We start from the raw sequence: 18,621 nt of genomic DNA, 5'->3' as shown, positions 1-18,621 counted from the left end.
AAACTTAACTAAATTTGAAGATTAAAAAAAGTAATGCTCAACCTGACTAAGAATTTTGACTCAACGTTTGAAATTTTCATTTTAACTAATGTACAATGTAAGAATATCGAAGTCTATATACTAAGACAAAAATGGAAAACAGAGTAGCTGCTCTTTCCTCCATATTTGCCTCCTTCTGGTCGCATTGTGCGGCCCTCCAACAGGGGGGAGGGGGGGGGGCATGCAGAAGGAGGATTTAAGGCAATGGTACAGTATGCACGCATGGTAATGAGATTAATCATTACCATGCGGCGCTTGCGCCACTGCTTCCCTCCATGCACCAAGATCCAGAGCAGAGCTGTTTTGTATATAAAAAACAATTCCTATATATAGCGATCATATCCCTAAACTCCAAAAACGCAAAGGTCTATGCTAGGACATAGAACCCTTATTCTATAGTAATGAGAGATATTTTATTAATTAATTTCGTTTATCTTCATCACATCATGTATAATGTATTTAATGATAACCCTTTCCCTTTTTACTCTGTATGTTGGTGTTAAATAAGTAAAGGATGATAATAGTAATAATAAATGACAAAGTACAATTACAAACTGTCTATTTTGTTTATTGTACAATTCATAAATAACAGAATGCTTCTGTTATAAATTAATGTTCTGTGACTCATTTGAAAGAAGCTCACTCACAATCTCCAACCTGTAAACAGCACATTTTACTATTATATGTCTGCCTGGTGCATACAGAGGAGCCCACATTCTGCTTTGGGGAACTACCCCCCATATAAAGCCCTTTCACTTCTTGTAAGATTGTAGTTCCAAATGAAAATATTCATTGCTGAAAGATTAAAGACACCAATTCATAGTCCATCCAGGGGGAAGGGGTGACCATTTTAGGACAACCAACTAACCAATTAATTTCAACTTTTTAGTTTTTCTCCTAAAATACTAATTGTTCAAGTCTTTTTTGTGTCTTAAGCAAATCACAAGCGTGAGGGAACATCATTAATGTCTTCTTTACTTATGTCTCATTGTGTACTTGAATATTTCTCTTTTCAATGGTATTTGTATACGTAAAGTTTGCTTGGTTGGAGTAAAGGGCCTCTAATTTGGAATATAGGACAACTCCTGATTACTGGATTCCACAGCACCTGAAAAAAGTAATTACTTTTGGGAGGAGAGAAATCTTTGCAGCAACCTACTAACTATGGAACACTCTCTTGAGGGATATGCAAATTATTCACATGTTGAAGCTTAAATATCATATCCAGCATCACAAAATGTTGTTTTATACATGTAGGTACAATACAATGTTTAGTTATGTGCCCAGCCCACATTCAGCAAAGAAGACCCTACTCTACAGTTTAGGGCCAAAAGTTTTGAGAATGACACAAGTATTGTTTTTTTTTTACAAAGTTTGCTACTTCAGTGTTTTTAGACCTTTTTGTCAGATGTTGCTATAGTATACTGAAGTAAAATTAAAAGCATTTCATAAGTGTCAGAGGCTTTTATTGCCAATTACATTAAGTTTATGAAAGAGTCAGTATTGGCAGTGTTGACCCTTCCTTTTGAAGACCTCTGCAATTCGCCCTGGCAAGCTGTCAATCAACTTCTGGGCCACATTCTGACTGATGGCTGCCAATTCTTGCCTAATCAATGCTTGGAGTTTGTCAGAATTTGGGGGTTTTTGTTTGTCCACCCACCTCTTGAGGATTGACCACAAGTTCTCAATGTGATTGAGGTCTGGGGAGTTTCCAGGCCATGGCCCCAAAATTTTGATGTTTGATCCCCGAGCCACTTAGTTGTCACTTTTGCCTTATGGCAAGGTGCTCCATCATGCTGGAAAAGGCATTGTTCGTCACCAAACTGTTCTTAAATGCTTGGGAGAAGTTGCTCTTGGAGGATGTTGGTACCATTCTTTATTCATGGCTGTATTCTTAGGGAAAATTATGAGTGAGCCCACTCCTTTGGCTGAGAAACAACCCCACATGTGAGTGGTCTCAGGATGCTCTACTGTTGGCATGACACAGGACTGATGGTAGCACTCACTTTTCCTTCTCCGGACAAGCATTTTTCCAGATGCCCCAAACAATATGAAAGGGGATTCATCAGAGAAAATTACTTTACCCCAGTCCTCAGCAGTCCAATCCCTGTACCTTTTGCAAAATATCAGTCTGTCTCTGATATTTCTGGGAGAGAAGTGGCTTCTTTGTTGGCCGTCTTAACACCGGGCCATCCTCCAAAAGTCTTCGCCTCACTGTGCGTGCAGATGAACTCACACCTGCCTGCTGCCATTCCTGTGCAAGGTCTGCACTGGTGGTGCCCCGATCCCGCAGCTGAATCAACTTTAGGAGATGGTCCTGGCACTTGCTGGACTTTCTTGGGCGCCCTGTAACCTTCTTTACAACTATTAATCCTCTCTCCTTGAAGTTCTTGATGATCCGATAATTGGTTGATTTAGGTGCAATCTCACTAGCAGCAATATCCTTGCCTCTGAGGCCTGTTTTGTGCAAAGCAATGATGACTGCACGTGTTTCCTTGCAGTTAACCATGGTTAACAGTGGAAGAACAATGATTTCAAGCACCACCCTCCTTTTAAAGCTTCCAGTCTGTTATTCTAACTCAATCGGCATGACAGAGTGATCTCCAGCCTTGTCCTCATCAACACTCTCACCAGTGTTAACGAGAGAATCACTGACCTGATGTCAACTGGTCCTTTTGTGGCAGGGCTGAAATGAAGTGGAAATGTTGTTTTGGGATAAAGTTCATTGTCATGGCAAAGAGGGAGTTTGAAATGAATTGCAATTCATCTGATCACTCTTCATGACATTCTGGAATATATGCAAACTGCTATCATAATAACTGAGGCAGCAGACTTTGTGAAAAATAATATTTGTGTCAATCTCAAAATGTTTGGCCATGACTGTACACAACACTACTCATCAGAAAATGCTTTCCATAAAATCATTTGCAGTTGAGCAAAAATAGGCACATGACTTGTAAGGGCTGGCTGGGCTGGGGGGGAGAGGGGCATCTGCCCCCCCAGGCCGGTCCCATAGTGGGCTACCTTGGGCTGGGTCACTGGACTACCTGCACTTTTTATCCTTTAAAATATTCCTAACATGCTGCTGAAACGAGTCTTGCCCCTGGGTTAAAATTAAAGTTCACCAGCCAGACCCGATGACTTGACATAAGTGCATTTGCACAGTCTAACAACATTTTTGCATGTTCAGAAATGATCCTTTATAGACATTTTAGTGTTCTTTAATGAACTATTTTATCATTAACAGCAAGCAAGACAAAGCATGCACATCATTTCAGCACTTTTGTTTCAGACGTAGCAAAAAAAATGTTTTAACAATTCACATTCAGTCTAGTCAAAAGAGGCTCTGACTTCTCTCCCATTCAGCGGCTGCGTGGGACGATAGTTGTTTATCAAGTGCATAGGAACCTCACATTCCGAACTTGAGAAAATACTCCGGAATTTCTCCATCTGTCACAAAATAATGTAATCAGTGATGAAACTGTCAAGTGAAATACAACATTCAACCCTTATGCGCTCCCATTCCTTGCATGATTGTAAGTAATGTGTGTTCAATTTATTTTAAATAAATTCTACTTCACCCTATTTGTACTACAACCCTGTCCTTATACCAGGATAGTCCTGTGTTTCTCTGTGGGAAAGAGATAAGTAAGTGGATTAGGGAAGTAGAGAAGCATTGTAGTTAAAAAGCATCCAGGGGTATATTTACTAAACTGCAGGTTTGCAAAAGTGGAGATGTTGCCTATAGCAACCAATCAGATTTTAGCTGACAGTTTGTAGAATGTACTAAATAAATGCTAACTAGAATCTGATTGGTTGCTAAAGGCAACATCTCCACTTTTCAAACTCGCAGTTTAGTAAATATACCCCCCAGTGTCATTGAAATTAGGGGCATTTGCCCTGACATTTAAAAGTTCTAGTACTGAAATCTGGATAGAAGATTCCCTAAGATCTTCTCTTATCTTATCTCCTCAAATCCTATGTAAAATATAAGGTGTGAGGACAAAGCATATTTTTAAGAGATGCTTATTGTTATCAACAGCATTTCAGAAAACAAAATATTGCCCGACAAACAGCTGCAAGTTTCTTTTTGTGTTTGCAAATGGAATTAGAGTTACTAATGGAATCTTAGCACTGAGAACACAATTATTTTAAAATGGCCATGAAAAGCATCATCAAGTGCAAAAATATAAATGCAATATAAATTTGTTTTAAAGTTTCCCTATCATCCAAGCTTTTACTATGATTGCCCTGAGTAAGAACCCAGGGTCTCTGTACAACCATATTTCCCAGAACTCCCCTATTCCTTTTACATGCCGGCTGAAAACCAAAATCAATCACAAGCCGCAATCAAGAGATTGTGATTTGCCCTCCCACTCACACTCCACCTCTTATATGGAGCAGTCCCCTTTAGATCTGTCTAGGGAGAGGGGCGCCTTCAGAAAATCTTTTACATAGGTGGTAGTGAAGCTTTAAGCCTACTGTACAGTGATCATTATATTTAGGAGTTTGCATTTAGAGGCATTAATATTACACCTTCAGAATGCATTCTTACAGAATGCTAAACATTCTTTAATGCCAATAGTCCAAAACAATGGATCTGCACATGCACAGCTTCTAACAAGCATTCAAGCATAAGCACCAGGTGCAAATTTCAAACCACAAATTCGAATCAGGGTCTATTGACAATTGCATAGCAGCACATGTTTGTAACTACGGAACTGAAATTTGAACTTCAAACTGATTCAAGGGGGGGAATTCAATTGGCTGCGTTACAGTAATAATGCGCTTAATTACCATTATTACGGTAATAATGCGCTTAATTACCGTTATTACGGTAGTTTCAACGCTGGCTTTTTGTTCTCAGCGCCCTGATCTGCGAGCAGAAAGCCGAGTTAAAACTACCGTAATAACGGTAATAGTTTTAACGACACATAAATGCGGGGGGAATTGAATTCCCCCCAACATGTTTCAGCATCTCTAGTGACTCCTATTCAAAGATTATTATAATTTATTTTTTTTACGGATCAAACTTATTAGAGAATCCTTGGTGTTCCAAATGTTCTTTAGTTAATTTCACATAAAGTACTTTAACATCCTACCTGTTCTGAGCTGACAGTGATTGGTTCCCTCAAGAGCATCCAAGTCACACATTCCTCGCACGGAGGGGTTGTGAAAGAGCCCTGGTAGGTCCAGTAGTCCCGGGATGTAGGGAACAGAATTGAAGGGTCGAAATCGGTGAAGTGAGCTTTCTTTCCCTAAATGTCAAAGATTAAATGAATATGTTCTCACTTTGAAACCACTCAGAGCATTACAAAGCAGTCTTCTAAAACTTTATTGATACTATACAAATACACTTTAGCCTTAGCCATTTAGGTGCTCATGTAGATTTAGATGAATTTGCGCCCAGAATGTCAGCAGGAATAGTTGCGCAATAATGAGCATTTTCATGCATGTGTTCGATCAGTTGAATCTCAAACTGCGTCCAGCTGTATATCACTAGCACATGTGCTAGATTTTCGGCAGGAGTAACAAATAAAATTATATACCAACATCTGTTGCTTAACTCTTTAAAAACCAAATTGCAATTTTCTTCTTTGCCGCAGTCCAAATGGAAAAAAACAATCAAGTAAAGATAATAGATGACCACAACTTCATATAATGTAGTAGCCACGGTAATGAATTAAGAAAATCAACTAGAGAAGTCAGTCCGCAATCAACCAAACTTTTCCTTAATGGAATTAAGGTTTAGTTTATATGTCATTCTGCACAGCAAGACTAATCTATTTTCATATCTGTATTCACAGGAGCGGGAGCTGTCATACTGTTGTCTGGTTTTAATTTTCCAAAATCCATGAGTGCATAACCCAAAAAGTCCAGATTTACATCAGGAAAATGGATTTGGGGCTGGACTGACAGCAAAAGGATCTGGGGCAGAGCCTATGATCAAAATAATTGCACCGCAGCTTGACAACTCTCTGCCATGGATGACTTATAGTAGCAGGGAATGCTGCTGAATTGTGCACATAGATTGCTGACATTACTTGGAGTATCTCCATACAGAGACAAATAAAGGTGAGTCTGCTCAAGTTCTTGGTTGAAGTTTGTGCAATACTGTGGTGAGCGCTCCTTTATTATCTCCCTAATTGTAGTAGTATGCTGATTCTTATATTTTTGCAAGACAATAGTGGTGGTTAGAAGCTCAAAGCTTGACTCTAATTTAGTTATTGGTCCCAGAAATCAATCCTGAATTGCTTAAAATTCAATAAACAACATAAGGATATGGAGTGAATCTAATATGAAATGCTAATTTTTAACATATATGCACAAGAAATGAGCCTAGACATATTTTTTAGTCTAAGACGTTTTATACTTATTTTTATTTTATCAAGGCTCATTTATTGTGCATATATGTTAAACATTAGCATTTCATGTTATATTCACTCCATATTCTTATGTTGTTTATTGAATTTTAAGCAATTCAGGATTGATTTCTGGGACCAATAACTAAATTAGAGTCAAGTTTTGCGCTTCTAACCATTGCTGATTTGTATTGATCAAAGACTTTATATGAGAAAAATGGAGAGAGAAGGGGCATCTGACGCTATGAAGATATATATAAATACCACTGTAAGCCTTTTCCATTGCTAGTTCTGTTTATAGTGTCAAGTGGATAATTTTTACAGCAGAATTCAAAAGAATGAGCTCATCTGGGGACTTACATACTAATTTATTATATCCCACAACCTCCACTCTCTATATCTCAGGAAGCTAAATATATGCTGACCATGTTTCAGCCCCATCTATTGCTGCCAATTATACAACGGGGAAGGGGAAATAACAACTTGTTGGGATTTCCTGGACCAGTTTGTGGTGGACTATTTTGATGGCATCCTGATATTTTAAGGAAAACCAGAAGCATCATCAACATCAACTATATATTAAAGTAGGAAAGTGAATTTAGGAAGACATAAATCCAATTCCTCAGATACCTCTTCTCCCTGGAGTATGGATCTTGGTAAAATTATCTCTTACTGAAATTGCTAAGGTTTGCAAACTTCTACACATAATATATTAAAAGGAACTAACATAATATTTACCTCTGCTTCTATTTTAGTTCATCTTAATCCACAATTGCCAATTGTAGTCAAAGTGGATGGTTCTGACTTTCCTGTTCTTTCCAGGAAGACTGGACCTAAAATTAGGTTACATTATTGTGCCTACTATTCCTGCTTGATGTCCTCAACAGAAGGAAAATATATTAAAGGAAACAAAGAATTATTGGCTATTAAAGATACCGCCTTTAACTGAAGGAATTTTCTTGAAGGGACCTTTCAGCCATTAACAGATTTTACAGATCATTGGAACTTTCACTTCCTTGGATCGACTAAGAGGTTGTCAGCTACTAACAGGATGAATTCTTGTCTTTTCATGATTCAACTCTTTTATCAACAAGGATCCAGGAATGGAAAATGTGATGCCCTGTTGATATCATTTGCCCTTTCTCATTGAACATTGGACATTGAACATTGGACATTGAACCTGTTTGCACCATTCTTGAACAAGACAACTATTTAGGGGTGCCTTACTGGTTTTGTTCTCCTGTCTCATATAAAGAAAGGCCATGAAAATGACCCAATGCAATGTCTATAAAACATCCACCTAACCTTGCATAACAGCTATTTGATCTATAAACATCAATTTTCTCATCCAAAAGTCAGTGAAATTGGAGGTACAGCACCTTGTTCACGACTCAAACCTGGTGGCCACACTTGGATCCATAGCGAACTACTTTCCCATTTCTTTTGGTGGCCTAAATTCCATCAGCATGTCCTCAACTATGTTAATTCCTGTTCTCCTGGGTCTGATTCAGCCTCTCCCTCTGCCTTCATGACTTTGGGGCTCCTTCCCCATGTATTTTTACTACAGTTTATATATTTATACTTCATGACTAATGAATATTTTATTATTTTACATACTTTTGTCTTGATACAGTCCAATGCTTCTAAAATCAACTTCAAATGTGGCCTGGCTTTTCCAATCTGTTAGAGATAAAAGGAAATTACATTTATTTAACAAAATAATCATATTGTTGACTAAGATGCAGGGAAATTAACTCCCAGCGTGCTTCAGTTGGAAGTGCTTCCTGTACAGTATGCTGCTTCCTGTATGCTATGCTGCTTCCTGTACAGTATGCCGCTTCCTGTACGGTATACCGCTTCCTATACAGTATGCTGCTTCCTGTATGCTATGCTGCTTCCTGTACGTTAAACCGCTTCCTATACAGTATGCTGCTTCCTGTATGCTATGCTGCTTCCAGTATAGTATGATGCTTCCTGTACAGTATGCCGCTTCCTGTACGGTATACCGCTTCCTATACAGTATGCTGCTTCCTGTATGCTATGCTGCTTCCTGTACGTTAAACCGCTTCCTATACACTATGCTGCTTCCTGTATGCTATGCTGCTTCCAGTATAGTATGATGCTTCCTGTACGGTATGCTGCTTCCTGTATGCTATGCTATGCTGCTTCCAGTACAGTATACCACTTCCTATACAGTATGCTGCTTCCTTTATGGTATGCTGCTTCCTATACAGTATGCTGCTTCCTTTATGGTATGCTGCTTCCTTTATGGTATGCTGCTTACTGTACTGTATACTGCTTCCTTTACTGTATGCTGCTTCCTGTACGGTATGCTGCTTCCTATACAGTATGCTGCTTCCTGTACGGTATGCTGCTACCTGTATGGTATGCTGCTTCCTGTACGGTATGCTGCTTACTGTACTGTATACTGCTTCCTGTACGGTATGCTGCTTCCTGTACAGTATGCTGCTTCTAGTACAGTATGCTGCTTCCTGTACGGTATGCTGCCTACTGTACTGTATACTGCTTCCTGTATGGTATGCTGCTTCCTATACAGTATGCTGCTTCCTGTACGGTATGCTGCTTCCTGTACACTATACCGCTTCCTGTACAGTATGCTGCTTCCTGTACTGTATGCTGCTTCCTGTACGGTATGCTGCTTCCTGTATGGTATGCTGCTTCCTGTACAGTATGCTGCTTCCTATACAGTATGCTGCTTCCTGTACCGTATGCCGCTTCCTGTACAGTATGCTGCTTCCTGTACTGTATGCTGCTTCCTGTACGGTATGCTGCTTCCTATACAGTATGCTGCTTCCTATACAGTATGCTACTTCCTGTACGGTATGCTGCTTCCTGTACAGTATGCTGCTTCCTGTACCGTATGCTGCTTCCTGTACGGTATGCTGCTTACTGTACTGTATGCTGCTTCCTGTATGGTACGCTGCTTCCTGTACGGTATGCTGCTTCCGGTACAGTATGCTGCTTCCTGTACCGTATGCTGCTTCCTGTACTGTATGCTGCTTCCTGTATGGTACGCTGCTTCCTGTACGGTATGCTGCTTCCTGTACAGTATGCTGCTTCCTGTACCGTATGCTGCTTCCTGTACGGTATGCTGCTTACTGTACTGTATGCTGCTTCCTGTATGGTACGCTGCTTCCTGTACGGTATGCCGCTACCTGTACAGTATGCTGCTTCTAGTACAGTATGCCGCTTCCTGTACAGTATGCTGCTTCCTGTACCTTATGCCGCTTCCTGTACAGTATGCTGCTTCCTGTACCTTATGCCGCTTCCTGTACAGTATGCTGCTTCCTGTACCGTATGCCGCTTCCTGTACCGTATGCCGCTTCCTGTACAGTATGCTGCTTCCTGTACAGTATGCTGCTTCCTGTACAGTATGCTGCTTCCTGGAAAAACACTGTTGGGTAGTACTTACACCTACCGACTATCTCCTTCCTTCCTTGTAAATTGTCATTTGGGAATTTTCCAGGTAGCAATGTTTGCAGAATCCTAACTTTAGAAGGTCCACATCTCGGGAACAGTACAAGTCACAAGGGAGGGGCTCCCATCATATTGCGGGGGACATACTTAAACATGTCGGATTATCTGTCCCAAACGTTGAGCAATCCAGCTCAGCCACAAGTGGCTAAATTGAAGATCAGGCTTTTGAGCGCTTGTATCGAGAGACTGGATTAGTTCCAGCTTCACTGTGTCCCGATAGTGGGGTCTAATTATGTCATACGCATCGGTCACTGTATGACCATGTTATTAAATTGTTTGATTTTGAATGGATTACTGTTGGGCACCGTGCTTGTCTTAGAGGTCATACATGCTGCATTATGAGGCTGATTGCCAGTGACGTTAAAGTATGTGTACCCAACTTTAGGGAAAATCTATCCGCTCATACCCTATAAATAGCCTTGTTGTTGTAAATTTACACTAAAAACAAATAATCTAATGGAGCCACTTAAGACATGAATATACTAATGCATTCAGGACATTCATTTATTTATTGATTTCTTTATATACGTACAATGTAAACTGGATGAGTTTAACACAAAAGCTGACACTTACTTTTAAGAACACAGAGAGTATAGCCACTCCGTCAGGGTGTTTCTTAGCTTCAGTTATATTGTCATACTTTGAGTTCCAATGAACAAATTGAATCTAAAATACAAAAAGATTTGTTTCAATTATATAGGTACCTCAAATCAAACTAAGCCCTGCAAAATGAAAACATTCACAATGTAAGAGTCACATAAATGTAATATAAAGGGGTACATCTGTGCATCAAAATATGTGATGTAGTACTCTCTAGGCAGACAGACTCTGAGATGTGTTAAGGACATGGAAGATACATAGGCTTGCTGGAAAGTAGAGCGTAATAAATAATACATTCATGTCCTTTGACAGTAAAAAAAACCCTTTAAACTACATTTAATTGGACACCATGTTAATCATCTTTTTTAATTTGTAAAGAGTGGGGATATAATGGTCTCTTGCTGTAAAAAAAAATCTAAAATTAAATATTGTCATATACAAAAATAATTTTTAGAAAGTGTTTGACAATGTACATAGAGAACCCGCCACAGTGGAATATTGAAACAATAGTGACAGTGTTGATCTGCATAAATCCATAGTTATATTTAGCCCTACTTAGCTATGTGTTTCTAGAGTCATCCAGTGACCAAACAATATCTATTATTTTTAGTACTTCTCCGGCATATCTCAGTCCATCTATAACATGCTCAGAACCGTGGTCATCAGAGGAACCCCAGTGAAACTGCAACTGGCGAAGTCTGTACATTCCATTCAAGGGTCCATCCTTTATTACTACGGAACACAAAAAGATTAAATAAGGTGTTACAATTGGCTTGCATTTCCATCATGATCATTATTGTTAGAAAACAAATTTCATACTTAACAACATAGCAGTAATTTTGAGTTGGACTTAAAAGATGCCTTTTGCGTGTACACAAATGTATGGCTGCACACTTGCTTGTTCATGTTTGCATTTTGTGTAATAACACAGGTCTGCAAAAAAATAATTTTGGACAGCTCTTTTGGTTTCATTGACTGATTCCTACGTTTTTTGGTGCGCTGAATCCAAAAATGACAGCCGTTTTGTCCTGGGACGTCAGGTTTTCGAACAAACGGGTGGTCATCGTTTAAAAAAATCTCAACGCAAATATTTTATTTACATGAAAAATATTAACACATTTGCACAGGTGACGACAAAATTAACACCACACTCAAGTAGATTGCTTGTGAAATCGTCTTTTTTTAAACTCTAAACTTCTTTTTGAGCTTTTCCTCTTGGAGGTGGCTTCCGGAAGATCCCTGTACAACATCCAGCAGTAGTCAGCCATCATCGTAACACTCCATTTCCCTTAATACCTTCTTTCCATTTCTTTTATATCTTGATGAAAACAGGAAAAAAGTCAAGGTGTGAGTTGAGAAAATGGACTTTTAAGCTCATGGAGCAACCAAGCTTGTGGAACGCTTTCAACATTGTTTCCACCATTTCCTTGTAATTCGGGTCCTTTTGGTTTCCCAAAACGTTTTTTATGACCACAGTAAAGACAACCCACGCTTCTTTTTGAGTTGGAGTCATTGAACTGATGAAGTCTTTGTCGGATATGAGTTTTCTAATATCCGGGCCAACAAAAACCCCCTCTTTCAGTTTTGCCTCCGTTAAACCTGGAAACTTGGATCCCAAGTACTTGAAGCATTCGCTATCTTTGGGAAGTGCTTTAACAAATTGCTTCATTAATCCTAATTTAATCCTAATTTTATATGGAGTGGTGGTAATAAAACCTTCTCAGGGGGTACCAATGTATCTCTGAGAACATTCTTTTCACCAACAACTAGACTTCTAGGTGGCCAATTTTTTTGCTTCCCGTGATTTTGTCGGTCTCTACTGTCCCATAAACATAGAAAACAAGTGTATTTGGTGTACTCAGCCTGTTGTCCCAGCAGCATACACAATACTTTTAAATCCCAACATACCAACCAGTTTTGGTTTTGATAATCCACTTTCTTGAGTACCAACTCCAAGTTCTCATAAGTCTCCTTCAAGTACACCGAATGAGCAACAGGAATGGACGCATTGCACTAATTTTGAACCACACAGACAATAGCCGGATGACGACTGAAATGAAATACAAGATTGTGGAGGAATCAGAGAACAAGTTAATGCATGAAAGAACATGTCCGGGCAGGCCCTAGCAAGCACACTCAACAATGCAGTGATCACCATCAGGACCAATAAACATGTATTTTCATGTTTTTGGGAGCACTGACAGTGAAAATAAATTTGTTTTTCCACGTTCAGTTTTTTTCCCCCAAGTATGATGAATTTGAAATTTAGCGATTTCCAGCTACCTGTTTGACCAAGGCACATTTCGATTGTGAAAAAACCTGGTGTCCCAGGAAAAAACGGTGGTCATTTTCGAATACAGCGCACCAAAAAACATAAGAATCGGATAAAATTATGAAAACAGCTTTTTGGTTGCAGACCTGTGTAATCATTTTATAGCATGCAGTGGTAGAAGGGGGGGTGTATACGGTGATATGCCATCCGCTACTCCTTCTACTGCCTTCATTGCAAGACTATCAAATTCCATTCACTTACAGTTTCCATACCGCCACTTCTAAATTTCCGCATCGACCACTGATGATGACAGGGCAGCACGGTGGCTCAGTGGTTAGCACTTCTGCCTAACAGCACTGGGGTCATGAGGTCAATTACCAAGCATGGCCTTATCTGTGTGGAGTTTGTATGTTCTCCCCGTGTTTGCGTGGGTTTCCTCTGGGTGCTCCGGTTTCCTCCCACACTCCAAAAACATACTGGTAGGTTAATTGGCTGCTAACAAATTGACCCTAGTCTCTCTCTCTGTCTGTATGTTAGGGAATTTAGACTGTAAGCTCCAATGGGGCAGGGACTGATGTGAGTGAGTTCAGCGCTGCGGAATTGGTGGCGCTATATAAATAAATTGTGATGATGATGATGATGATACACACATGCTTAACTATCCGGTACGAAAGCTCAACTTTACACCCTTCTTTAATAGGAGCAGAATCTGCTCTTAAGGATACAGATAACCCAAAATACCAGCACATCTCAAAGGGCATGGCTAAAGTGAATGTTAACACCTATACTATACTGCATGTCAGGCGCCGCTCGGCGGCCGCCCGCCCGTTCACACAGAGCGTCTGGTTGCCTACCAGACGCATCACTTCCCCTTCCGCCCGGCCGGCCAGCTACAGACCTAGAAGCGTTCCCGTTGCTAGGCAACGGGACGCTGCATGAAGATAGCGCTACGGCGCTGAAGGATGACTAGCGCTACGGCGCTACAGCTATGACAGCACTACTAGTGCTGAGGGCATTGGCTAGCAGCACTATTTAAGTCCCTCTGACCTCACCTCCTGTGCCAGAGTTTCAGGTCCTTTCCTGTCCTCCAGCGTTCCAGTGTTCCTGTGATTATCTGTTTCCTGACCCTTGCCTTCCTCCAGTTTATTGCCGTTTGCCTGTGACCATTGTGACCCGGATTGCCTTGACTACCCCTTTTGGATCTCCCTTTTGTACCTCGCTGTCTGTACGTTATCGACCCGGCTTGATTCACACCCCGTTCGGATTCTCCTTGTGTACCTGCATTGCCCGCACCGTTGCCGAACCTGCCTGTCTGACATTCCTCTCGTGCTTCGCTATCTGACTCGTGGAAGGACCGCGACCTGCGTGTTTCCTGCAGCTAAGTCCATACCTCCTTGCGGGGGTCCCTGGTGAACACCAGGGGCACGTTAGACTCCGCACCTTCCTCTCAGTAGTGCCAACGATAGCAGGTACGCTATACTAGTCGTGACACTGCACTTACATGTCTAAGCCTCTGATCCGCTTCTCCAAGCATCTTGTGTCAGGTGCAGTGGTCGAAGGGGAAATCTATAATTGGCAGTATGGAAATGTAGAAGTTACTGTATGAAAAATTTAAAGGGAGTGGGAGTGTAATTGAATGGCAATTGATAGTTTTACAGTGAAGACAATAGGAGAAGTGGCGGTATGAATTACCACCGCATACAGTTCCACCATACACTTCTTCATAATTACATCGCACTAATTCACTTCCGTGCAGAAAAGATCCTGAGTCTTGTAGACCAGCGAGTGTCTTTCTTATGTCCTATTAGAATAACAGTGGGAGTATATATTAGTAGCAGGTTGTTCCTTTATTTCTTTTAGTGGTGCCCCCTTTAGCTACACATTAGAGGTAAAAGTTTCCTGCTGCGCAATTTAATATGACAGTTATAGAAAATATTTTGGTGCTATGTTTTTAAGTGTTTTTGCGAGATCAATAATGTACAGTTCTGAGATGACCATCAGGATTACCCCTGGGCCCTGTGCGGTGATGGCATGACCATGCTACTGTTAAAGGTTGCATGTAGACCCACTGTTAGCAAATGCCCTGTGGAAGTAATATATGTGTGCTGTGACCAATAGTTGATGAGGACATCAAGGTTTATATTCCCCAGAATATACATTCTAGAATATACATGTATTAATATTGTCACAAAAATCCATTAAATATTAAAATTTCAAGTTTTTAAAAGTTCAGTTTCTCTGTTCACTTCCCCAATTCATGTCCTAACCAATTTGATAGAACACAATAAAATGATCACCTGATTTGTCTGTAGAGTCATCAAACACAACTCTGACAGTGACACCCTCATTGACAGCGGTTAAAGAAGAGGATGGGTGGTAGGTAGAAATCCATGGTCGCAGGCTGCCGTCATGTTTAATATACCTGGTGTGCAGTTCAATAGGGGACTGGCGTTCTCCTTTGGCGAATGGGAAGAAATCCGCCCATGTGTCTGGACCTAAAAATATTCAAAAAGGATTTCAGTTTTACCGAGAATAACACTTACAAATAATGGGGGAATTCAATTGTCCACGATGCAATTATGGTAAATATATCTGCTCATTGTTGAGCAGAGATTTTACAGCTATCTCAAGTGTCTCAAAGGCGTTTCGGAGTCACTTTGCAGCTAATTTAGTTCCCCCCATTAATTATATATAATAATTAATATAGGCCGTACCTCAGTAATCCATTAATCAAGTTATTTGGCTTGTGCTGGATTATAGAACTGACAGATTAAATAGTTTGCAATTTAAAGCTAATATAAATCTAGTGGTAAATAAGATTATTGTTAGGGAGGTATCAGAATAATTTATGTCAAACCACAGCTATTTTTCTAAAAAGTTTACAACTCTTTGGTCACCATGTAACTAGTGTAAAGCTTCCTAAAGCTGGGTACACACTACAGGGTTTTTGTCCAATAATCGGCTCAACCAGCCGACATACGACCGCTCGCTCGAAAGTCGGGTCAGTGTGTGCAGTGACACGATGGTCGAAAGTCTGCCCAAATGGACGATTATCGCCTCATTTGGTTGGTCGTACCGTTCATTTTTTCCGATCAATCACCTAACAATCATGTAGTGTGTATGCACTCATGCTGACGATCTCCATAGAGTTTACAGAGTCAGGCTCTTTTCAGCCGATGTTAGCACTGAATGTCAGAGTGAATAAATGTAGAGAGTGCTGTAGAAGTAATAATTCATTTGTTTGTTCTGAGACAGAATATTTTGTTTCAGAGTCACAGAAGCTAGCGAATTTCGTTAGGACATGTGGATAGCTATAACAAGGTGGTTTTAATTAGTGTGACAATGTGACAGTAGTGAATGAATGAATATTGTGCTGTCATTCTCCAGACTCGAGGACCAGATAAAGGACCAGATGAAGAGCACAGATCTGAATGTAAATCGTGTCAGTGTGTATGGATGAATCGCCAGACTGATGGGACCTTCAGTCCTAGGTACAATCGTTTGAGGTAGCACGTCTGTTTGAACAATTCTTCAGTGTGTACCCAGTTTAAATTAGCACTATATACAACTTAGATTGTGGTATAATGGTTTTATTGTCTTTACTGTGCTGAAGGACAACAGGTTACTGTGTTACAGCAAAGGTAATTCTAGTACCAGCATTGTCCTTGTTTTAAACACTAGACAGAGAGGGGCTGATGTTTAGATGGCTGCATATGTGACCAAAAAGGAAACTATTAAAAAACGCACATAAATATATCTTATTGACACCTAAATACTGAGGTTTACCCATCACAAGGTGTATCCAGCTCTGCTCCTCTATCATATGCTGTAGGTTTACATCAGGCAAACATTCACCTACATAGACATACACACAACCAGGTTATAAGCACAAGAAAAGCTGTTTAACATCTGTCTTTAAAGTGAAAACGGATTCACTATTTAAATAAAAAAAAAACCTCTTTAATACAGACTCATTTTTCACATAAGAATGAAAATAGCAAAAAAAATTCATTTTAAAAACGTCCTAAAATTATGCATGATCGAGGAACAAAGCACCGATCAGCTTCATAGGTTAATTCACAATCAGCTGCAGCTAGTCCTGGCGCCTGTCATCATCATGAGTGGGTATTTGCACCAGCGAGCAAATATGCGTCTCCTTAAAGGTCAGCATCAGCCTATATTAGACCGCCCTCCCCCCCTGTATCCTACCAGAGCCACTTCTCCTGTCCCAAACAGGTGCAAGTATCAGGTACAAGCAGATCATCATACGTGGGGCATGCCCAGCAAAAATATGCGGATTTTATGTTACAGAAACGGATGAACATCCAACTCAACATGAGACACAGAATGAGAAACCATCAAGTAACATTAATGGTTGTGTTTTTGTGGTTTCGGGCCGGATTCATTAAGGAACTTAACTTGAGAAACTTCTTATTTCAGTCTCCTGGACAAAACCATGTTACAATGCAAGGGGTGCAAATTAGTATTCTGTTTTGCATATAAGTTAAATACTGACTGTTTTTTCATGTAGCACACAAATACTTGATAGCTTATTTGTACACTGAAATTTAAAGTTGATATTTGTGTGCTACATGAAAAAACAGTCAGTATTTAACTTATGTGCAAAACAGAATACTAATTTGCACCCCTTGCATTGTAACATGGTTTTGTCCAGGAGACTGAAATAAAAAGTTTCTCAAGTTAAGATCCTTAATGAATCAGGCCCTTCGTTTTTAAAAAAAAGTTCTACAAGAGCTGCAATAACGTATTTATGATACAAATGAATTACATATAAAAAGCACAGCATTAATATGATCCTATCAGCAATGAATAAAAATAACAGATTTCAGAAATGTCTTTATTGGATATGTGTTCTGTGCTCACGTCTATGCCAGAAGCATGTGTTAGTAAATTACCGGAGAATATTTCCTGATCAAGTAGAACTGTATTATATCTACCGCACTGTGCAGGAGATTGATGCATTCATTAACATAATATACATTCACTCACCATTGAACGTGCCATATCCCCAATCATGTCTTCGTGACATCACGTTATTTCCTTATTGACTTCTGTCTCCTTGTTACAAGCATTAAATCATGTACTGATTGTTTCCTGCAGTTTACATTGTGCCATTTATAGACTCCTACTAACCCTTGTTGCTAAAACTGGATTTAGAGATCCCCCCTTCTCTATTTGCTGGGAGGAGATCAGAGAATGACAATGTTATCCTGACTAACAAGCCCTCCTGCCCTGTGGGACAGCGTTCAAGGTATTATGATCCCTTCTCATATTTGGAAAGAGCAGGCGATGTAAAGCTAATCTGATCACAAGTTTACATCACAGAGCCAACCACATTCAGACACACACACGTTGAAATTCTGACAGTAACTGAACCATCGAAGATGATGTGAGAAACGGTGTCACCCAAGCACATAATATTGCAAGTGCTTAGCACATACATGATTAGAACATTTATAAGTTCATCTTGTTATTGTAAAGGGTGAACTGGAACCAAGATGCATGCATTAAATAGGCAGTAATCAGTGTTTATTTCAGACAATTGGCTGGCTTGATAGCATGGAATGATGTTTGGTTGTAGCTATGTTGACAGAACACTTAGAATTTGAACAATGTAACTTGTGAACTAAGGGATACTAAACTAACATACTAGTCTATTCAATATTAAATGATATATTGTAGCCTTTACAAATATATACAGTGTGTAGTGCAGTACATAAACAGCAGGGGGCAGCAGAAAAATGGACTTGATTCAATTTCATTGCTTTACTTTTCATTTGCTTTTATGTGTTTGATCTGCACCTGCCACTAACTTTTAAGCACAAAATC

General features: G+C 39.9%; 1 protein-coding gene across 1 annotated transcript; it reads right to left on the bottom strand.

Moving 5' to 3' along the window:
• Positions 1 to 591: 591 nt before the first annotated feature.
• LOC142159121 (carbonic anhydrase 3-like) lies at positions 592 to 17,924 on the bottom strand. The gene is made up of 7 exons (XM_075213741.1): positions 17,782 to 17,924; positions 15,069 to 15,266; positions 11,113 to 11,231; positions 10,473 to 10,565; positions 8,019 to 8,081; positions 5,142 to 5,297; positions 592 to 3,489 (listed from the first exon to the last, which is right to left on the bottom strand). The coding sequence occupies exons 1-7, from the start codon at positions 17,819 to 17,821 to the stop codon at positions 3,370 to 3,372; spliced, it is 789 nt and encodes a 262-aa protein (XP_075069842.1). The 5' UTR covers positions 17,822 to 17,924; the 3' UTR covers positions 592 to 3,369.
• Between the last annotated feature and the right edge of the window lie 697 nt (positions 17,925 to 18,621).

This window comes from Mixophyes fleayi, chromosome 5 (genome assembly GCF_038048845.1).
Source record: "Mixophyes fleayi isolate aMixFle1 chromosome 5, aMixFle1.hap1, whole genome shotgun sequence".
NCBI classification, from domain to species: Eukaryota; Metazoa; Chordata; class Amphibia; order Anura; family Limnodynastidae; genus Mixophyes; species Mixophyes fleayi.
Note: the sequence above shows the minus strand (reverse complement) of the source record. Positions and strands in the feature narration are given on the sequence as shown.

What these genes read in the sequence shown, in the direction of transcription:
- LOC142159121 (XM_075213741.1), bottom strand. Translation starts at nt 17,821, where the DNA reads ATGTCACGAAGACATGATTGGGGATATGGCACGTTCAATG. An exon ending in GACTGAGATATGCCGGAGAA is followed by an intron (nt 10,566 to 11,112) that starts GTACTAAAAATA and finishes TTTGTATTTTAG; the next exon opens with ATTCAATTTGTTCATTGGAA. An exon ending in TGGACTGTATCAAGACAAAA is followed by an intron (nt 5,298 to 8,018) that starts GTATGTAAAATA and finishes TTTGACATTTAG; the next exon opens with GGAAAGAAAGCTCACTTCAC.